General features: G+C 36.0%; 2 protein-coding genes across 13 annotated transcripts in view; one reads left to right on the top strand and one right to left on the bottom strand.

The window, feature by feature from the left end:
• The window catches only part of RAPH1 (Ras association (RalGDS/AF-6) and pleckstrin homology domains 1), a 136,683-nt gene extending 127,071 nt beyond the window's left edge, over positions 1-9,612 (top strand). Inside the window, exon 18 of the transcript XR_007517934.1 lies at positions 8,897-9,612. The gene's annotated coding sequence lies outside the window, so the exon portion shown is untranslated. The remainder of the gene's footprint in view (positions 1-8,896) is intronic.
• ABI2 (abl interactor 2) overlaps positions 1-23,995 on the bottom strand; it is a 110,792-nt gene that overhangs the window by 37,544 nt on the left and 49,253 nt on the right. For 8 of the 12 annotated variants that reach the window (XM_049887926.1, XM_049887927.1, XM_049887924.1 and 5 more), the window contains exons 2-3: positions 22,604-22,771; positions 7,429-7,605 (exon numbers count right to left, since the gene is read on the bottom strand). In XM_049887926.1, coding sequence (XP_049743883.1) covers positions 7,429-7,605; positions 22,604-22,771 — 345 coding nt within the window. The remainder of the gene's footprint in view (positions 1-7,428; positions 7,606-22,603; positions 22,772-23,995) is intronic. The other 4 variants (XM_049887929.1, XM_049887923.1, XM_049887920.1 and 1 more) reach the window with 1 other exon arrangement.

Genomic DNA, 23,995 nt, shown 5'->3' with positions numbered 1-23,995 from the left:
GTATGTAAGGTGTTTTTGTTTAAATTGCAGTATCTTCTGTAAGTCTTTTGAACCTACCCAAAAAACAATATAAACAATACATAAGTTAAAATCTGGTGGACATTTCTTTAAGTTAAGCCTGATACATTTTATGATCTGTAGAATCATCAAATGATCGTATCTGTTTGGTTAATGGGATTTGGATAAATAATTTTAATCACTTAAGAAATCAGAGTTTCTGTATAATGTCCAACTATAACTTTATATTCTTTTTATTAATACTTAACATCCCTGATAAATACCATACCACCTTTATATTGCCACCATCTGTCAGTATGTTATACTGTGGTGGCTAGCATGTTGCTGTGACAATGGAAGCTACCTTACTGGTCTCTCAAATACCAACAGACTCACACATGTAGACAGATTTCAGCAGAGCTTCCAGACTAAGACAGAAGAGGAAGGCCTAGTGATCTACTTCCAAAAATTGGCCAGTGAAAACCTACGGAGTCACAACAGTACATTGTCCAACTCACTTGCTTTGGACACATCATCAGGAGGAATCAATTGCTGGAGGAGGACATTACATTTGGTGAAGCAGAGGGCCAGGGAAGGCAAGGGAGACCCTTGGTGAGATGGAGTGGCATGATTGCCAAACTAGCGATTGTGAGGATGATGCAAAACTGGGCAACATTTCGTTCTATTGTACATAAGGTTGCCACGAGTCAGACTCAACTCGACAGCAGCTATTTACCCACCTTTTATGTTATGACAAAAGAGTTTTTCAATATTCTTCAAAGCAGCTTTCCTTTGTGAAAAATATTTCTATGCTAAATAAAATAATAAATAAGGTATGCAGGATATAAATTAAAAAAAAAAAAAAAAACCCACTGCCATCAAGTTGATTCCAACTCACAGCAACCCTGTAGGGTTAAAAAAAAAAACAAAGCTATAAATCTTTAAGGAAGCAGCCTGCTACATCCTTCTCCAATGGAGCAGCTGGTGGGTTCAAACTGCCGACCTTTTGGTTGGCAGCACAGCGCTTTAGCCCCTGTGCCACCACAGTTCCTAGGGATATAAATACTTCCGTCTGATTTTAGATAATGTCATTGGGTGGCGTAAATGGTTTGCACCGGACTACTCACCTAAAGGTTGGCTGTTTGACTCACCCAGTGGCACTGTGGAACAAAGGCCTGGGAATATGCTTCCAAAGATTACTGCCAAGAAAAGCCTACTCTGTAACACATGGGGCGGGTTGTCATGAGTCAGAATCATCTCAACAGCATTGGGGTTGTTTTTTGGTTTTATTTTAAAATTTCAAGAAAAGGGAAGCGAACAGGAATAATTAAGAAAATTTATGCTTTATAATAGGGTAACAGGTGGGATCTATACTGTAATTAAAGTGAAGAAACTATATTTTGAATCTAAAATAATTTTTTTTTTTTTTAATTACTGAATAGCCACTATGGGCCAGTCTGGGCCTAAAGACTATTTTATGGGAGATCTATAGGAGAAAATGGCAAAGTGAACAAGGCAATACTGCAGCCACTTCATAATACCAACTGCACTTGAAACATTTTTTAAAATTACAAACATGAGAATCATCATTTGGCACATAAGCGTGGTTAATGGCCCTGAATCATGAGTGACAGCACTCCTTATAGTTTTCAAAGTTTTATTTGGGACCTTGGAATGAAACTCTGGTGGCTGATTGCAACAATAATTTGATTGTGTGGGCTTTTTTTTGGGGGGGAGGGGGCGTTCCATAAAGGAGAAAGTAATCATTGAGAGTTAAGTGAAGATATTAGATACTAGGCACTACAACAGGAGAAGTTCCTTTTTTTTTTTTTTTTTTTCCTACCCAGAGGAAATCCCCCAAACAGGAGATCTATTTCATTAGGTGATGAAGGTTACATCTGGCCACGGCTCAAATACTTTTCCACTGTCCTTGACTGAGGATTGTGGATTAACACTGGAGGAAGGTGTACTTCCTCTATAACCAAACAGTAACCTGGTCTCTGAGGCTCTGGGGAGCTCTACAGCCGATACCACCCATCAGGCCAATTATTACACCTTAATATTTTTTCTGTAGTGCTCCCACCTTTCCGGGTCTATTCTTTTTGGTACATTCAATAGCTTCTTGAACCTTAATATATAATGTTCATTACAAATCTCAGCATTTTCCAGAACCCTCCGAACTATGGCACTTTTTATAAAGCTGACCAGCCAGGTATCTCTAGTCCATAGAGGAAATCACCTCTGCTACTAACAAATATCTCACTTCACAGGACTTGCTGCAATGTGACCATGGCAAATGTATTCTGTAACTCCACCTGGGGTATAGCCACCATTTATCAACCACCTACCAGACTACTAGTATAAGGAGAAAGGTAAAGAGGGGGAGCTGGGGACATAAAGGTCTATAAAAGGATTTCTGCTTTTAAAGAATTTTTAATATTTTGGAATAAATAAGACTCATTTTTAAAATAAAAAGAAATTTCTAGAAATTCTATAGAAATCCTACCGCCCCCCCCCCCCCCAAAAAAGAATATCAATGCAGAAAGAAACAGCTGGCCAAGGTTTCACAGAGAAAAACCTGAGCTGGAATGTTAATAAGTTAAAAATGAGTAGGACTTAAATATACAAAGAGCCGAGGAGGAGTGTATATAGATTGTGTCTGTATGTGGAGTGGCTGCGAGGGGCAATATTGTGGTCAAGCACCTTTGGGCCTTCATTCTCTGTCCAGATTTTTTCTCATTAGCCCTTCAGTGCATAATCCTTTGGCCTCCTAGAAGTCTCTATCCCTCTCCTCAGAGTATACCCCTACTCCTCACAGAATATATATCTCTACTTCAATTTTATACTTCCTCTATCAAGGCTAGCAGGAAAAAGACCAAGAGGTACCCTGAGAGAAATCAAAGCTGAAACCAGGAATTAGAGTATGAATTCAGGACAGGCGTAAAAATTCTGGTAGTTTTTGACAGGCGAGAAATAAGGGATAAGAAACTGGGTACAAGAGGGGAAACAGGTAAAGAAAAGGTAATAGAAAATAAGAGGAATGAAGATGGACAGATTTTTGCTTGATTTTGTAAAGTTTCTGACAACTGGCTTTTGCCAAAATAGAACTGATGGCTCAAGACTGGAAGTGATAGGCAAAAACAGGTGGGTCTCTCAAGTGTTGCTGTTATTACACTTTTTCCTCCAAGTGTTGTATTAAAGGCATGATTAAAAACGAACCCTCAGCTCTTCATGAAAGACAGGAACATGAGAGGCATTTTATCATACTTCTGTAGGAAATGACAAACACTTGTTAAAGACAGCACTCAAGTAAATATGTTAGCCCATTTTTAACTGCCAACCATTTGGTTAGCAGCTGAGTTCTTAACCACTGTGCCATTAGGACCCCCGATTTTTAACAGGGTCTTCAAAATCACAAGCAAAATTTTCATCAGTGGGCAAGTTCGTATCAAATGCATCATACTGATCTCAGTAACAGGGTTTCTGAACTCTTCTCATTACTAAAACGAAGTGCGATAAAACGGTACCCCAGCTCACAAAGGTACATCCCACTTTTATACAGGCTCAGGAATATACTAAAACATCTCCAATCTGGCATTATATCCATTGCCCTTTATTGTAAAAATATCACCACACTGCTTAAAAAGGTCTTATGAATTAAACTCTAACTTGTTCTCCTCAGCTGACTGAAGAAATAACAATTAGCTTAGCTTTCAGATAAAAAGAACCATTAAACACGACCAGAGCATGCTACATCAACTGTTAAAAATTCAACCTGCCAACTCCACCACTAAATAGCAAAAACACCCATAGAGAGCCACAGTACTCAAGAATGAAGCTTTTTGGTGCAAAGATATTAAGCTCTTATCTAAGTGTGATGTCTCCTCATTACATCCTTTATTAGGGCCTTTCACTTCCCACTCAGCTTGGTCTATCTCCCACTGGGAACAGATTCTAAACCCAGGAGGTCAAGAATCATAGCAGGGTTCAGAGAAAATGAACATAAAGTAGTGAAGCTTAGGAAGGGTGATCTGAACTTTACAGGGAAAAGAATTTTATCCATTTCCATGTTTTTTCTTTAATCTTTCTGTGCACTTCCTATCACTTTGCAGGTAACACGTCGTTAGCCAAAATTTGAATATTGACTTTGGGGGGAAGAGAGCCAAGGCAGCCACATAGCCCACTTTTGGTCTAGCTCACTGAAACCTACCTATTTTAAGCAAAAGAAATCCTCTCACAGCTCCACATGGTAAAGCCTCACTCAACAAGACTGAGGGTTTGGAGCCAACACTCTAGTTAATAACACCATGAGTACATCTGCCTAGCTTATCTCGTCAGATCTCTCTCCCTTGAACCTGCTCAACTATCTGTGGCCATGGGTTGTAGCTAGTTGTTATGGATAAAATTGTGTCCCCTGCCTCCCCAAGAGATATGTTGAACTCCTCACCCCTGGTACCTGTGAACATGACCTTTGAAGAGCTTATCAGCTAACATGTGGTCATATTGAGATAGAGTGGGCCCTAATCCCAACTGAGTGGTCTTGCAAGAGGAGAAGAGACACAGAATCAGAGGGGGGGAGATGCCACGTGAGGATGCATCCACAAGCCAAGGAATGCTGACAGCTACACAAAGCTAGGAAAGGCATGAACGGTTCCTCTCTCAGGGCCCTCAGAAGGAATCAACACGGCTAATATGCTGATTTGGGCTTCTGGCCTTCAGAACTGTGAGAATAAATTTCTGTTTTTATAAGCCACTTATTTTGTGGTATTTTGTTACAGAAGCTGTAGGAAACTAAGAGACACGAGTTAAAGGATTCAGATCCCAGTCATTTTATCTTCTGGTTATAACTTCCTACACTACAGACATGCAAACAACAAGTTTTAGGTGGAAAAGAATATATATTTAAAAAGAAAAATCATAAAATTTGGCTAAGAAAAAAGCACATGCTAAGTGTGATGAGTATAAATTTACTACTATTCTACTGATAGGCTTCTTGAATATAGTTGAATTTCTTTTACCACTAATCCTATAAAAACATTAAAATGTTATCAGAATTAATCACAAGAAGAAATATTATCCAATTCTTAACTTGTATTTTGTTAAACACTACCATGAACTTTTGATGTTTTGCATAAAATACTTAGCTTAAAAACTTTTAAAGAGAGTTTATATTAAAATGTATATTTTATACAGCAATTTGAAAAAAGGACTGATTTTTTTTTTTGGAAAATACGATACTGCAATTTAACAAAAAGCTAAATATTTTCTGCTTCTCAATTTCTTTACATTCATCAAGAGTCAAGAGATAATGATACACTGACCACAAGGTGTATAATAAAGCACACCATTTATAGAATAAAAAGGCTATTACACAGGGGGAGGGTTAAATGAAGCACATTAGTTGGCCCTCCAATCCATAACAAAATTTCTACATTTACAAAAATCCAATTCATTTTATTTCATACTAAGATTTTTATGACAAAGTAACCTGCATTTTAATTTCACAAAACATATTAATATTTCAAAATAACCATTTATTCAATGTATTTACTAAGTACCTAACGTGTTTCAGGCACTGTTCGAGGTACAGAGCATAGAGCAGTGAACAAAACAAATAAAAATATCTGTCCTCAAACAACATGAAGATACACCATAAAGTTGCATGACAAAAATAAGAAGAAGGATTACTTATTGGTTTTAAAAGGCCAAGTGCCAAATATGTCTTCACTCCCCATATGTAATATTCTACGTAAGAACAAAGAATGGAAATCCAGCCCTGGAATCTCTTACCTTAAATCTAAGCAACCACTTAATGCATAAATGGAGCAAATAAAAGGGTAAGGAAAAAAAGCATTGAAAGGTTAGTTGGAACTTCAGGATGTGAAGAGAAAGGAAGAAAACAAAAAACAAGTTAAGCATTCAGCATTAACAAAATAATGTTTCAGTAGATTACAGAAAGAGTGGTTAAAGCAGAATGTGTCATGAACAGGAGATTTTTTTTGATGAATTATTTAAGATACTGTTTTATTCAAAAACTTAATTTTAATAAAGATTTCTTCAAATTTGTGACTCCTAAACATTGAAAGTCCAAAAATGAAGGGGATACAGAGTTCTGAAGTACTGAATAACATTTTACTTCGAGGATTTAAACAAGAACTGGGGGAGGGGGATCATCTTTTTATTATATAAGTAGGCAAGCACAAATATGTTTTATATTCTATGTGCTTTTCTGGCATAAGATTCTGGCAGCATCCTAAAATATTCTATTAGCAGCTGTCTGCCTCGAAAAAATCTCAAAAGATTTTCCAAAGTTAGAATAAACTTCAGTTATTAATTATCCATCGAATTACACATCTTATTTTAACATGATCTAATTAGCACAGCAATTTAAACGCATGTAGGTATCAATTATAAAATTAAATGTCAAATTCCAGGTAACAGTACTTACATCAAAACTATGAGGAAAAATAAGAGATTTAAAAAGTAAATTTACACTGTACATTTTATTTTACCTAGATCTACATTAAACTTAGATCTCAACTAATTTCCAGCCATAATAGTGTAGAATGCTTCAATTAGTATTATTATTAATAGTAGTATATATTTATTATATAAGTTCTAATTATAGTATAATATGTTTATATCAAAAATAGGTCAATTGCATAAACTGTACTGTGCACTAAATTTCACCTAGGCATATATTATATTCAAAGTCACATTTGATAAATCATTATCTTCAAAATTACTGATCAGATGTAAATCTTTAAATAACTCAATACTTGGCTGAAGCTTTGAAGAGTTTAAATGCAAACACCAATTTAAATGAATTTACATGCCTTTCAGTTTTGATTATGGTACTTTGTATACATACTAGGCACTCAAGTACATTTTAAAAGATAGCCAAAATATATAATGACCTATATACTCAAAAGCAGCAGAAATATGAATTCATATGTTTTATCTACACTATTATTACCCCAAAGACTTGAGATGAAAATATTTTTTGAAAATTCAAAGTACATGTTTATTTATGTATGTTGTTTCTAAACACTAATGTCAAAAATCTGCTGATAAATTTTTAAGGTAATGTAAATATTTTAATAACATACTGAATTCTTTTTTAATCAGTCATATTAAATCATTAAAAGATTAGCAAGATTACATCACACTTATTTACCAGACCTAGACGAGGTATTATCATAACTGATTAAATGATGCAATTCCTTCCAAGATGACTGATTTAAAACTTCAGAACACAACACTGAGAAAAAGCAAAAGGGATAACACCGTTAGAGCAGCAAGGAATCCTCAGAGCCACAAGTGGGCCAAGACTTGGTCTGCTAAGAAAGGCAAGGTAAACATTTAATCTTCTAAAGAGTTAGCTCCATTATGGGTTACTGTTTTTAAAAGCTGGACAAAAAGTACACCTACCTTTACTCCATGGCCAATATCATCTAGAATTGTATAGTCAATAGGTTTTCTAATGTAACGAACTGGTCGTTCAAGGTTGGCTGGAGCAATAATCTTATGTGTCCTTGAAGTGTTTTTATTGGTAGTCAAAATACCAATTTCTCTTCTTGCAACTTTTTCTTTATGAATGTCAACTGTCTGCAAAATATAATATAAAAACAACACAAAAATGGTACAGCTCTAATATCCAGAAAAATTAAAATACAAATGGCCAGAGATTTAACATTGCTATCCAGATTATCACCTATAATTGCTAAACTTACTCCTTTTTGGACTACTGAATTTCTTCATTTTGAGGTTAAACCAGAAGCTGGCAAACCATGACTCACAGGCCAAATCTGGCCGAATACCTGCTACTTTTTAAATGGACTTTATTTTTTAGAGAAATTTTAGTTTTAGAGAAAAATTGGTCCTATATTTAGCTTTTCAAAATTGCCAGACTGCCTTCCAAAGTGTCTGTACCATTTTGCATTCCCACCAGCAGTGAATGAGAGTTCCTATGCTCCACATCCTTGCCAGCATTTATTGGTCTCCATATTTTGGATTTTAGCCATTCTAAGAGCTATGGTATTGTTTTGTTTTATCTAATAGGTCTCACTGTTGTTCAACTGCAATTTTCTAATGATATATGACGCTGACCATCTTTTCATATGCTTATTTACTATCTGTATATCTTCTCTGATAAAGATTCTGTTCAAATCTCTTGCCCATTTTGCAACTGGGTAATGTGTTTTCTTACTGTAGAGTTTTAAAAGTTCTTTGTGTATTTTGGGAACAAGTCTTTTACCATATATGTGTTTAGCAAATCTTTTCTCAGTCTGTAGCTTCTCTTTTTATTCTCTTAACAGTTCCTTTAGAGCAGAAGTTTTTAATTTTAATGGAGCCCAACTTACCAATTTTTTGTTTTATGGATTATGCTTTTGATGTCATATCTAAAAAATAATCATCAAATCCAAGGTCACCTAGATTTTCTCCAATGTTATCTTCCAGAAGCTGCATAGTTTTGCATCTTATATATAGATCTATGGCCCATTTCGAGTTAAATTTTGTGAATGATGTAAGGTCTGTGTCTAGATGCTTTTTTTTTTGTCCAGTTGTGCCAGCACCATTTGTTGAAAAGACTATCTTCTCTCCATTGAAATTTCTTTGCTCCCTTGTCAAAGATCAGTTGACTGTATTTGTGTGGGTCTATTTCCGGGCTCTATATTCTGTTCCACTGATCTCTTTGTGTATTCCTTCACCAACACCATACTGCCTTGATCACTGTAGCTTTATAGTAAATCTCCAAGTCAGGTAGTGTCAGTCCTCCAACTCTTGCCTTGTTTAGTATTGTGTGGGCTATTCTGGGTCTTTCCCTTTCCATATAAATGTTAGAATCAGTTTGTCAATATCCACAAAATAACTTGTTGGGATTTTGATTGATCTATAGATCAAGCTGAGAAGAACTGACAACTTAATATTAAAGTTTAAAATCAGGAAAGCTGTGTGTCAATCTGTATGCTGAGCAAATAATCTGAGAAGCTGGCCTATATGAAAAACGCGGCATCAGGATTGGAGAAGGACTCATTAAAAACCTGCAATATGCAGATGACACAACCTTCCTTGCTGAAAGCAAAGAAGACTTGAAGTACTTATTGATAAAGATCAAAGACTACAGCCTTCTGTACGGATTACACCTCAACACAAGGAAAACAAAAATCCTCACAACTGGACCAATAGGCAACATCATGATAAATGGAGAAAATACTAAGGTGTAAAGGATTTCATTTTACTTGGATCCACAATCAACACCCATGGAAGCAGCAGTCAAGAAATCAAATGACATATTGCACTGGGTAAATCAGATGCAAAAGCCAAAACACCAAACCCACTGCCACTGAGTCCTCATAGCGACCTATGGGACAGAGTACAATTAGCTGGCCCATAGAGTTTCCAGGGAGCAGCTGGTGGATTTGAACTGCCAACCTTTTTGTTAGCAGCTGAGCCTTTAACCACTACACCAAGAGGGCTCCTCTGCTGCAAAAACCTTTTAAAAGTGTTAGAAAGCAAAGATGTCACTTTGAGGACTAAGGTGCGCCTGACCCAAGCCATGGTATTTTCAATCTTCTCATGTGCATGTGAAAGCTGGACAACAAGTAAGGAAGGCTGAAGAAAAACTGATTCATTCGAGTAATGGTGTTGATGAAGAATAACTAACTATACCATGGATTTACACAGAAGTACAGCCAGAATGCTGCTTGGAAGCAAGGATAGTGAAACTTTGTTTCACGTACTTTGGACACATTATCAAGAGCGACCAGTCCTTGGAGGACATCATGCTTGGTAAAGTAGAGGGTCACTGAAAAGGAGGAAGACCCTTAATGAGATGGACTGACACAGTGAATGCAACAATGGGCTCAAACGCAGCGATGATTTTGAGAATGGCACAGGACTGGGCAGTGTTTTGTTCTGTTGTACACAGGGTCACTATGAGTCAGGACCAACTCAATAGCACCTAACAACAACTATGAACATGGAGTATCTTTCCATTTTTTTTAAATCTTCTTTCATTTCTTTTATTAGTTTTGTAGTTTTCTTTATACAGATTTTGTACATATTTTCTTAGTTTACCTAAGAAAAACCTAATTATTTCTCCTTTTTTGGGTGTTAATATAAACAGTGTTGTGTTTCTAATTTCAAATTCTAATTGTTCATTGCTAGTCTACCTGCGTTTTTTTACAGTCCACAAGCTGAATGATGTTTACATTTTTTAATGGTTGAAAAAAAATCAAAAGAAAAAAATGCCATGAAATGTGAATATTATACGAAATTCAAATTCCAGTGCCCATAAAGTCTGATTAGAACACAGTCGCATTCATGTGTTTACGTGTTGCCTGTGACTATTTTCATACTACAGTGGCAGAGATGAGTAGTTGCAGCTGAGACCTTATAGTCTGCAAAGCCTGAAATATTTACTTGCTGGCCCTTTACAAAAAAGTTTGCCAACCCTTGGGTAATGCATACTCATTTTTCCCTCTCCATTAAGATTTAGTCCAGTATAATAATTAAGAAAGCCCCAGTGATTAATCTGGTTACATTTAAACATAATCTGTTAGTACAAGTTCTATCCATGTTTAAATGCCTTTTTATGAAAAAAAGGAAGGAGTTAAAATATACACAATGTTAGAAATGATTTTTTCACGTAAAACTTACACTGGCTTGAGCAAAACTGCTTATATTTTATCATAACGCAAGACAATTTCAACCATGCTTGCAAAATATTTTAATTTATTTATATCTACTAAATGCTCACACAGTACAAAATTTAGTGGAGAATGACAAATGTTTTTACTCACACAGTCTTCTATTTGCTAACAGCAACGGCATGGTGAATTTCTATACAAACACAGTTAACACAGTAAAACAGTATTTTTGAAAGTGCAGGTTGCAACTTAGTGGGATGTAACTGGCAATTACTTAAAATGAAGTAGAGTAAAAATATCAGACTGCATGTACAGATTGTTTCTTGAAACATTTGTTTGTTGTATGTATATACAGTCATGTATTGCTTAACGTCCATGATACATTCTGTGAAATATGGCATTGTGTGATTTGGACATTGTGCGAACATATTATATACAGGCAGCCCTTGGGTTACAAACACACAACTTACACACAACTGGTAATTATGAACTAACACCCATAAAGCCCATTATACTGAAAATTTGAGGTACATACAATGGATCATAATAACAAACGGGTGCTACTTTGCTAGTGCATTAAAACAGTGTTATTAACACTGTATTATTATGTTAAAGACATTTTATTGTATCTGGAAGTGTTTAATATTTTTATGCATAGAAAGGTACTTTAAATACTATATACCAAGACAAATATTTGACTGACGTTGGATACGTCCACCAAGTCCCATTCTCCGATCGAGGTTTCTGAACTCTATTACAACCATACCACGGTACACTGCCGAAATGAACGTTATGCAGTGCACGGTAGTACATATATATACATGAATTCTGTACTGGGTACAATGTAAAATTTGTTTTTGTTTTTTACTGTGGGTTCCAGTCAAAAAGTTTGAAAACCACTACCACTATCTCATTCCACCATTCAAGGAGCAATTAACAGACACCGTTTTGCTAATTCCTCCCCAGTCCTACTTCAACATCCTCCTTCTAAAAGGAGAGCCTGGTAATAATAATAGAAAGAAAAGATAACTATGTGAAAACTAATCAGTTAACCTTCTAAACTGCCTAACTTATAAGGGAAACCTGAAACAATTCAAATCCTCCTATTTCTCTACAACTAAACCAAAAAACCAAGCCCGTTACCATCAAGTGTATTTGACTCATAGTGACCCTGTAGGACAGAGCAGAACTGCCCCATAAGGTTTCCGAGGCTTACAAAGGCTTATAAATCTTTTTGGAAGCAGAATGGCCACATCTTTTTCCTGCAGAGCAGCCAGATGATGCAAAAAGCTGGACTTTCTTTTCTGTTAACAGCCAAGCGCTTAACTACTGCGCCACCAGGGCTCCTTTTTTCTACAAATAAGAGATCTTTAAAGCAACAGAACCTTTAAAAGTTTCAGAACTAATAAATATCTAAGACAATCATCAAATCAAAGACTTAAGCAAGGTAGTAACCTTATAATTTCTTTCTTTCTTAACGCTTTCAAGATTCAATTATGTTCTCCTCTGAATTTGTGCTGTTTTCACTAATGAAGGCATGCTGATTAAAGGACCAATTTAGAATTTTTGTTATGAGTTATGGATTTTGATACCTATTAGCTGGGATCATGTATGTCCAAGTGGATACTGGATGTCGTAAATTCTACCAATATAAGTCAATGATAAAATCGTTTTTAAATTTTATTTGCTGAAAATCTGTAAAACATGAAAGTACACGGCAATGATTTCAAATACACTTTATTCTAGTCTCCTTAAAAATAAAAATCCTTCTTAGCCTTTTATTATTTTTCATGAAACTTTTCAAAACATGGTACAATCAATGCATTCTGCCTTGTTGCAAAATCAATAAATCCAAGGGATTTTTTTTTAATCTCAGGAAAGTTACCACTACAATTCATTCTTCATTACTGCAAAAGCAGTACTGACAGGCCAAAAAAATAAAACTAAAGGAATTTGAATCTTAGGAAAACTACCACCACCATGTATTCTTCACTCTAACAAAAGTAGTTAACGGCTACAAAGCAGCAACAGCTGCCCCGGAATACTGCAGAACTGCTCACAGCAGTGCAGTTGCCCTGCTACACATGTAAGCAATGATTGGGCCCTAAGACTGAATATAGGGTGAGAATAACTTACAGAAGTTCCAGTCTCTTGAAAAGTACCACTGCAATGCATTATTTCTTATTTCAAAGGCATTATTTACTGCTCAGAAGCTAGAAAAGCAGGGAGCCAGTAGCACGTGGAAACAAGGAATGGCATCAAGGAGAAAATGCACTCTATGACTGAATGAAGACTGGCAATAGCTTATGCTTGCAGTAGGTACATTCTCAAGAGATGACAGTAACTGGGAAACATAGTGAGGGGCCTTATCTCACAGAAATAAAGGTTGAGCCTTGGTGGCGCAGTGGTTAAGAACTCAGCTACTAACCAAAAGGTCAGCAGTTTGAATCTACCAGCAGCTCTTTGGAAACCCTATGGGTCAGTCCTACTCTATCCTATAGAGTTGCTATGAGTTGGACTCGAGGGCAACAGGTTTGGTTTGTTTGTTTGTTTGTTTTTGTCAAAAGTTTAGAAAATTCATATATCCAGGAGGCATAACTTAACTCAATGCTCAATCAACACAAAAGTGAGGCTCCAACTCAGGGTTCTTGAGTTTCACACATTTCAAAAGGCTCCCACCTTGTATTACAATCAAGCTACCCCCTTTCCAAAGAACTCCAGAGGCATAAAAAGTGGGTGGGATGTCCCACAGGTTTTGAAAGGGTTAAAACAAAAATAGTCTGAGTTTTTCCTATGCATATTAGGTAAATTATGAGGTCTGTTTTCCTTTTCAACTGCTTGGGAGAAGAATATCAGAAAAAAGAAATTTGCAAATCAGTGATGACATTGGAATTTTCTTAATTTTTAATTTCAGAGAAATGAAAATCACATGTTGAATAACTGTTAATGAGTCATGTTGAATCATTAAAAATATGGGCTAGGAAGATTATTGCATACTTACAATCAAGTGTGCTGTAAAACAAACAAAATATGGCACTTATTTTTTATTTAACTGGTTTTTGTCAGATCAACAAAAGGAAGTTTATCAGAGAATATAAATTCTCCTGTGACACTATTTTCACCCTACACAGTTTTTAGAAAAGTACTTAACTTATCCAAAAATGAAAAGAATGTAAACCTGGCCAACCATAACAGAATTCCAACGGGAATTTCAAACCAACTTCAAATTTTCATGCTAGAAATATTTATGAATCCCCGGGGAATGAAGGGAGGGGGATAATTTCTCACTTATTATTTGCACTAATATACAGTAACATTTTTACAGCATGCATTTTAAAATTGTTTGAAAACATGAGATTTTTTTTTTTTAATCATTAAAACATAAAAATCTGTTCATTTGATCCTACAGAGGTATGACTTGGTCTAGGTATGGGAGGGGCATTTACGTATTACTTATATATTCTCTTCTTGTACACACACAGCTTATACCCGTTGACTGTGTGTGTACAAAGGAAAACACAACATAACTATAAGTCCCAATAAAAAATTGCTGCTATAACAGAGCATAAAATTTGGCTCTAGCTTCCTGGGAGAGAAAGCGAAATTGAAACATTATAAGTTACAAGGAAATATACTCCCCATCAGGAAAGTGACAATTTTCTCAGCACTAAATTCAAAAAGGAATTTGTTGAAGGCATTATACAAGAAAAAAAATGTTCTTTGTTGCTTCTTAAATCAATCTCTAATAAGTGATGGCCTATGTTTAAAACATAATTCTTATGAGCATATGTCTACAGAAAGTTAAAGTAATTTTGCTTGGCTATATAATGTCTCTGGTTGAAGACTCTAAATGAGTGCCAACCATGACACTACTGACGTTCTGGGCCAGAGAATTCTGTTGTGATGGGCTGTCCTGTGATGGGGTGTCCTGAACACTGCAGGATCTGGAAAACCATCACTGGCTGCTACCCAGTAGACGCCTGTAGCAAACCCGCCAATCCCAAGTTGCAACTATCAAAAATGTCTCCAAACATTGCCGAATGTCCACTTGAGGGCAAAAATCACCCTGGTTGAGAACCAATGACCTAGAAGAATGACTAATTAGCCTGCCCCTTACACTATCACTCTCACATATCAATTGTTTCCAAACTTTTCCCAAGAGCTGACTCAAGATTAACTCATCTAGTGACTGCCTAAGGAAATACCTGGCCTCATTAACCTAAAAAAAAAAATGTTCAACAATAATAAGGATAACATATGGTTAAGAAAATCAGAGTATAATCTGTATTCTTGCCATCACACTACCGCACCAAGGTGATCTACAGGAGTTCCTCTAGAACGAATTCAAACATACCTTCAGAAAATAGCTGTGGTTTTATCTGGCGTTTGAATAATTTGATGGAGAGCAATGAATCTGTTCCACATAAAAGGGAAAGTTTAGTCCAGAAGATTCTTAAGTTTTCAGTAATCACCTACTACTATTTTTTTTTTAAAGCTTTCTATCATTCGAACTGCCGACCTTTTAGTTAGCAACCAAGCTCTTTAACCACTATGCCACCAGGGCTCCATGGAAAATATAAACATATTCAAATTAGACAGAATAATATAATGAACACCCCCACATACCTATTACCCAGCTTCAATAATCATCAACTCACAGCCAACTGTCAATTTTAAAACAACTTTAGTAAAGCTCCTATTAACATATTTTTACATTTTACTATGTTTTTCTAAATCAAATTCATAGCTTTCAGTAACCACCATTGCTTTCATTGTATTCTTTGACATTATTATGCTAAAATGCATTAAGTTAAATTTTTGAAAGCACAAGTTCAACAACGTTACTTGGGATAAATTTCAACAGTAAGAAAAGTATTTTAAATTTATATCTGACTTTCCAAAGTTCTATGACAATAAACTTACTCTTATTTACAACAGACCTCAATAATATCACTCACCTGTGTCAAGTAAAAAATGTATTTAGCTAGCAAACAAGGAAGATCAAAACTAATCCAAGTACACTACCGTTAACACTATTATCGTTTGCCACGGAGTCTGTTAACCAAAAACTACATCAGGGAGTATCACTGCAACTGTGCAGGACTTGTACATCTATTCTCCCACAGCTCCTTATTAATTAGTTTCCCCATTCTCCTCACTGGTATTGCCAAGCTGGTCTCGCATGCTTGCAGGCTCCCCCCAGGACACTTCAGCCACGCAGTGCCAAAACCAGGCTCCATTAAGATACCTCTCATCATCTTGAGATAACCGTACCAACTGCCAGCTCCCCTGCAAGCCTGAGCCCCACTCCCACATCTCGCTCATGGACCCAAGCACATGCTCAGGCCACAGCAGATAACAAGAAGGTACTATATAAAGTATTTTGTTTTAAGATTATCCATGCATTGTTGTTTCCCATTACCACAGATAATTGAGAGTTGAATGTACTGGATAGCACTACCTCAGTTAGCTGCCCATCAGTGTGGGAAAACATCTGCAATCAAACAGAGTGATTAACTCAGCTAACCTGGATGTTTTTAAAATGTCTCATTTTATTAAAGTAAGGTAATGTTTAGGCAAGCATTTAATGGTTTAACAAATATTCTTCATATTATGCATCTCTCATAAAACAAATTACTCATTAACAAACTGAATGGTAATTTTCAGTTACTCACTTTTTATGAAGTAATGTAAAAACTATACATATGAAATGAATTAGGAACTATATATTCAATGTTCTATGCATAATTACATACTGATGGACTTCTGTGGTATCTATTCTAAAAGTGGAAATTTTTAAACAAGGCCATGTAAATAAAGTTTTTAAAGAAAAAATTACCTTACATAGTGATTCCTCAGTTCTTTTAGACCTTCTATTGCCTTTAGTACTTAAGGCTTGAGAAGAATTACTTCCATTCTTGTGTTATTTTACATTCCTTTGTCATCTCCAGAAACCCTGGTGGAGTAGTAGTTAAGAGCTACGCTGCTAACCCAAGAGGCTGGCAGTTTGAATCTGTCAGGCTCTCCTTGGAAACTCTATGGGGCAGTTCTACTCTGTCCTATAGGGTCGCTATGAGTCGGAATCAACTCGAAGGCAGTGAGCTTTTTGTATCTCCTTTCACCATGAGTCGTAAGCAACTTGATGGCAATAGGTTCCTTTTTTTGTTAATTGCTACCTGCTAACTACTTCTAGGAAACCCTGGTGGCGTAGTGGTTAAGTCCTACGGCTGCTAACCAAAGGGTCGGCAGTTCAAATCCACCAGGCGCTCCTTGGAAACTCTGTGGGGCAGTTCTACTCTGTCTTATAGGGTCGCTATGAGTTGGAATCGACTCGACAGCACTGGGTTTGGAGTTTGGTTTTTAACTACTTTTAACATCTGGCCCAGTAAGTCCTAACCAGCTCTTGAGAGGATGGGAGGAAGACTACTTTTTAAGTTCTTTATGTTGCCTTTTGACGTCTCTTGATCCACTTATTTCTAAGCCATGATGAACTGAATACAGACAGTAGTGACTTTTTACTAGCTGAGAGAAGAGACTGGCCTGGCTTAGAATCAGAAAGGTCAGGTTGTTTGGCTTTTCTTGAGTTGATAATTACTAATCAAAATGTATTCTGATTTTAAAAGAATTTTAGTTTGAATAATGCTCTTTAAACTCCCTCTCCCCACCCCCACCCCCCTTTTACTAACTAACTAGAAATGAACACAAAAATCACAGACACGGTAAATAATATTCACCCTTATATATAATTCTATGCTGATTTAAAGGAAGCAATGTATGTTTGTACAGGTATTCAGTAAAACTAAATGTCTGCTCTGTCAACTACATATTCTTGAAAAATATTTAATGTGAACTTAACTCTTACTATCAGTTTGAAGATAATAAATTTCAATTCGTTTTTAAGTAATAATGTTTCCAAAGAATTGACTGAGTAATTGTAACAAAGCTAGAGATGGAATTTCTTTAAAACTTACCAACCATACAAAATCTAAAGTAAACCCTGATGCGAATGTATTCCAATACTGCCTTATTAACGTGGTGGGTTGGGTACCAGTTAGCACACACACTACTTAATACAATATTATCCTTTTAATACAAAAAGGTATCTGATACTTAATATTCCTAGTCAATTCTATATAGTTTTTCAAAATACCTGATTTAGAGAGTAGAATGGATTAATACTTGGTTTTGGTGGAGTATTTCTTCCTGTAAATAGCTGGTACAGTCAAAGGAATTTCTATCCTTAGATTCAAATTCAGAGTAATTTGGACAATAGTTCAGCTGTTATCAGAGAGAGAGAGTTGAGGTCCGTGGGTACAGATTGTGGTGGAGAGCACAGCCAATACAGTAGAAAGAGAAAGAAGAAAACACAAATCAAGCTCATTTGTGAGGATCACAAAGAAATCAAGATGCAAAATAATTTAGAAATTATTTAATCAGCCCTATCATTTTACAGATGAGAAAACTGAAGTTTCAAGAAGTCAAATGTCACTCAACTTAGCAGAAGAGTTAGAGCAAAACCTAAATCCCTTGTCTCTCTCCCTCCAATCCTACCCAGTGCTCATTCATTCCCACCGAACTGGAGAAAAGGACTAACATAGTAGGAGACTGAAAAGTGATGAGGTTCTTACCCAGAAGACAGGAAAAAGATGCTGATGGGAAAAGTAACCAAATACCTCCAATACTGAATATCTACTGCTCTTGAACAACTCTACCACACAACCCTGACAACAACTCTTGATACGAACTGCCATTCTAATAAACATGTGTCATGGATTGAATTACGTCCCTCCAAAAATGTGTGTATCAGTTTGGCTGGGTCATGATTCCCAGTATTGTGTGGTTGTCCTTCATTTTGTGATTGTAATTTTATGTTAAAGAGGATTAGAGTGGGGTTGTAACACTAAAGTCACATTCCCGATCCAATGTAAATTGAGTTTCCCTGGGGTGTGGCCTGCATCACCTTTTATCTTACAAGAGATAAAAGGAATGGGAAACTAGCAGAGTGTTGGCGACCTCATACCACTAAGAAAGCAGTGCTGGGAGCAGAGCGCTTCCTTTGGACCTGAGGTTCCTGGGCTGAGATACTCCCAGGCCAAGGAAGGCTAATGACAAGGACCTTCCTCCAGAGCCAACAGAGAGAGAAAGCCTTTCCCTGGAGCCAGCACCCTGAATTCAGACGTCTAGCCTACTGGACTGTGAGAGAATAAACTTTTCTTTGTTAAAGCCATCTGCTTGTGGTGTTTCTGTTATAGCAGCACTAGATAACTAAGACACATGTGACCTTTTCTTTGATCTGACTAAACCTCCATTTTCTTTGCCTCTTTAACCCAATCCTCTCTACAAATTCTCAGAATCTTAGTATTTCTGGTCAAGTTGCACAAAAATCTAGTCTCAAGATAAGAGCGCTTTGGCTCTAAAAACAATACTTTTAATAATAATACAAAGCATAATAATAAATTTTAAGAACCAAACATTATAAAACACAATATTTAAGAGCAGTGGTTAGCAAACTACAGCCCACAGGCTAAATCTGGCCCACAGCCTGTTTTTATACAGCCCACGAGAATGGTTTTTACATTTTTAAAGAACTGTTAAACACATACACAAAAAAATTTAGTGATAAAAACCACATGTGGCCCACAAAACCTAAAATACTTACTATCTGGTCCTTTACAGAAAAAATGTGCCAACCCGTTTTACAGTATTTATTAAATACTCTAAAATTTAGAGTACTATGTAAGTAAATAGATTACTGTAAACAGAAAACACTTCCTCTTACACTATACACAGAATAATCCATTTAAGAAGCATCAAATAACTTTGATATTCAACTGTCTTTTTAAACAAAGGATTCTGCCCATACATTAAACTGAAAAAACTTCAATCCTTAAGGCAAATACTAAACAACAAAAAATATTGCTTACTCTTATTTCTTACATTACATTCTCCATCAGCCCATTTCTACAACTCAACCCCTCAACTAAACATTCTAAGATACATTTTGTACAAACCGTGGTGGTGTAGTGGTTAAGAGCTACAGCTGCTAAACTAAAGGTCGGCAGTTCAAATCCACCAGACACTCTTTGGAAATCCTATGGGGCAGTTCTACCCTGTCCTATAGGGCCGCTATGAGTCTGAATGTGCTCAACAGCAATGGGTTTTAATAATTGCTTTAGAATCCCAGATCCCTTACCTCCAGGTATTGCCCTCCAGACACTCAACTTTAAATAAAGAAGATTCAACATGTTTTTTTGTTTTGTTTACAAAAAAGTTTATTCACATAAGAAGTTTCAGGACTGGATCTACTGCATCTGGCAGAGTTTCCCTCAGATTCTAAAATACCACTCGTAGAACATATCACAGTTATCTTTATTTTCAAAAATATAATCAGCTACTCTAGTAATGCTTGAAAAAAATAGAAATGCAGCTCAGCTGTCAGCTGAGATACCCGGTCCTTCAAATAATATTAATTGGGTGATATCTGCCTCGCTCCCAATTTCTGGGGATGACTTTGACCTAGTGAGCATTTTCTATCTTACAGAGTTGTCCGTTCTTAAAGACACTATATTCTCCCAAATGTGGAACATGTGGACAGCTTTATTTAAGGGTTGATGGATAAAATTTAAATGAAAATATGCTAGGGGAAGAAATTATTAATGTCCACCATGTCTGACATTATCGTTGCCCAAGGGAAATCAGTAATACTAGTTCCAATAGAGTCGATTCCAGCTCAGGAGTGATCCTCAACATATTCTTGACAGCTTTGACTCAGTCTTGTTATTTCTGACCTGCTAATTTTTTTTTTTTTAATCTATATCCATTCACCTCTCCCATTTTCTACTTATTCCACTGAAATAGCTAAAAAAAAAAAAAAAAATTAGGCCACATTAACTGGATATCAATTTGTGTGATACTCTAAAAGAAAATGTTCTCATTAACTGAATTACTTATAACCTAGGGTAAAATCCTTTGCAGTTGAGACTATTCCAACTCACGGTGACTCCATGGGTTACACAGTAGAACTCAGTTTCATAGGGTTTTCTTAGCTACAATCTTTATGGAAAGAGATCACCAGACCTTTCTTCCCAGTGGTAGTGGGTGGATTTGAAATACCTACCTTTCGGTTAGTAGCCCAGAACAAAGTGTTTGCACTACCCAGGGACCTAAATCTAGGGTAGCCTTACAGTATTTACCTTCTGCCTTGAGGTTACTACCCTTTTCTACCAAAGACCTAAAGAATTTCAATAAGAAAATATATATGATAAATACTGCCCATTGCTTTTTGCTTGTTGTCATTCTCTACCCACATAATCTCTCCTACTTCCCCCCTACAAACTAATAAAAAGTTGCCCTGACTTTTGAGGAACTCTCATATATTTATTATTCTTCTGCACTTACTCTTTCCTCCTCACTTTTTTTTTTTTTGGACTTCAAATATGCAGACGTTTTTAAACCCTTCAGAACTGACTTTGAACTTCTGTATCAGATGAGCTACTTGTCAACCTCCCTCCTACTACAGAAAATTAAGTTCATCTATCTCATCATTTAAAATGTCAGTGACTGTTTCTTGAGGAGGCCTTAGCTGATTAAAACTCAGCAATTCTTTTTTTTTTTTAATTCATGAGACACAGCAATACAAGAAGCAATAAATTATACATTATCTAGAGAAGTTTAGACAAGATGTGAAGAAATCCTTAGTGACAAATTCAGATTTGAGGTTAAATAAGATTAAGTAACAAGAAATCCCTCTGAATCATCTAATGAATTTTCAAACAACAGAAATATAAGGTAGCCTACCCACATCTGATTTTAATTATCTAGGCTATATTTAATTATCTGAATTTTCTAAACTTCAGATGCTCAGAAATGGTTGGAATACTCTTTCAGAAGAGTCTGAAACTCTGAAAATGTACTAAAAAACAATAATACGTACATTATTAAAATTCTTTTTATTTCCTAAGAGCTCTAGTCACTTAGGTCTAATACCAAACCACCAAACCCACTGCCTAGTAAGAATGTTGAATACTACCAAATTACTCTAATGACAAGAGTACTAATACAGACAAGCTCCAAAAACCTCTTTAAAAAGAGGCAGGCAGATCAAAACTATTTCCATTTTAATTTTTTAATCCATTTTGCAATTAAATTGGCTCTTCATTGCAGTGCTATTTAAAATGGTGCCAAAATACAGGAATGTTTATGAAAACTATATGGCACATACATGCAACATCATGCAGCCATTGAGAATGTTTATTAGAGGCTTATAACATCATGTGAATGTTTGTTTTGGTGGTAAGTTAAAAAGGCAGAACCCAAAATTCTACACGTTATAATCACAGCTACATTTTAAAAACTATTTATAGAAAAAAAAGCATTGGAAGGAAACACCAAAATATTAATAATGAAAATCCTAAATAGTGGAGAAAGAGTTTCTCTTTCCATTTTATCATTCTTTTTCTGTATTTTCATGAGCATGATTGTTACAATGGAAAAACTGTAACATTTATTTTTTAAAGTTCTATATGAAGATAATTGTATAAGGTTTGCTAGTCACTTATAGTCTGCTGTCCATTGTTGAGGTACGTTTGTATCCCAGTAAACATAAATCCTACCAATAGGAAAAAAAATTAAACCAGTCAAACCACCAAGCTATCATTTATATTTTTCAAAATGTTAAAAAGCATGAAATTTGGTAAAAGGTAGAAAAAAAATCAGAAAATTTCACCTCGGGGTTGATTATTTTAACCCGAAATGTGAGTTTTAGTAAAACCCATGAACATTTACTCACTATCAAAATCACAAAGAAGATAACCCCCATAAAAAGAATCAGAAAACCGTCTAACATTGTTTGTATGTTCCAAATCATACATGTGAGCTACCTCATATAATAAAGGCTGCTAGACTATAGATGGCCAACGTTTCCATAAACAATTAAGAAAACAGTGTGGTCTCACTTGTGAAATATGATTGATTGAAGATTCCATCCTTCGTAGCTGGGACGCCTGGATATCCAGCATCTGCAGAACATTGTTGGCCAAGGTGTTTATCAGATAAGCAACACTTGCTAAGGACTGCGTGGTGTAGGCTTTGGTTTCTTCTAGGGCTCGCTGCTTATCTGCTGACTAGGGAAAGAAAAAAACCACAATGCATTACTAATTCAAAGGTAATCCATTTCTAGCAATCTCACCTACGAGAACAGTCATTAAAGTATTCTGTCCCTGAATCTACACAGTCAAAAATGTTCTGAAACAAATTATCAGTATCATATAGACACAACAACTAAACTATGACTGAGTTCACACATATTTTCATGTTAAATAGGTAACATCTTTATACAGATGCAAATAAAACCCTAAAGCCATTATTTTAAAAATTAGATCCAATGGATAATTTGAACAATGCCAGCAAGTGAACAGGCTTCTCAAGGTCACTGTTTAGAAACGTTAACATTCACTATGAATGTATAAATTATGGCATACTTTTTCTACTTTCCTGAATTACCCCTTTCACTCTTACATGTGAAATACTGTTATAAAGTAATATCTGAATAAAGTAAAATAATGATAAACAAGGCAAAGGTCCTTTCTTCCCAAGCACTTTAAATGTTATAACCCTATGCAATATACTATTGAAGAAACAGACTACAAAGCAAAAAAGAGGGTAAGTGATATTTCCAATGTCACACAACAAAGCAACGGTAAAGTTACAAATTCTATGCTGCTAACTGCCAAGTACCATCTTTCTGCCCTAGATCTGCAGAAAGACTGTGGTTGAATAGAAAGGACACATAGCCTCTGAACCAAAAACCTCTTAAGGTCATTTCTACCATTTACTCCATATGTCAACTTAGACAAGACTCAGTTTCTCAATTTCCTCAACGATAAAGCAGAGGAGTTAAACCTCTGTATCAAGCATTCTGTGTTGCTGGAACATCAGGTAAGACAATGACTTTAAAAGCACTTTCTAAAATTACAACTGGACTATATCAAGAAGAGTGGGGCATCAGGGTTGGAGAAAGACTCACTAACAACGTGCAATATGCAGATGATATAACCTTGCCTGCTGGAAGTGAGGGGGGCTTGAGGCATTTATTGAGGAAGATCCAAGACCACAGCCTTCAGTAGGCTTACACCTCAAGATAAGGAAAACAAAATCCTCACACCTGGACCAATAAGTAACATCATGATAAACAAAGACTGAAATTGTCCAGTATTTCATTTTACTTGGATTCACAATACCCTCAGGGAAGCAGCAGTCAAGAAATCAAAAGACACATTGCATTGGGCGAATCTGCTGCAAAAGACCTCTTTAAAGTGTTAAAAAGCAAAGATGTCACGTAAGGACTA

This window comes from Elephas maximus, chromosome 6 (genome assembly GCF_024166365.1).
Source record: "Elephas maximus indicus isolate mEleMax1 chromosome 6, mEleMax1 primary haplotype, whole genome shotgun sequence".
Lineage (NCBI taxonomy): Eukaryota > Metazoa > Chordata > Mammalia > Proboscidea > Elephantidae > Elephas > Elephas maximus.
The sequence above is the reverse complement of the archived record's forward strand: the minus strand, read 5'-3'. Positions and strand labels throughout refer to the sequence as shown.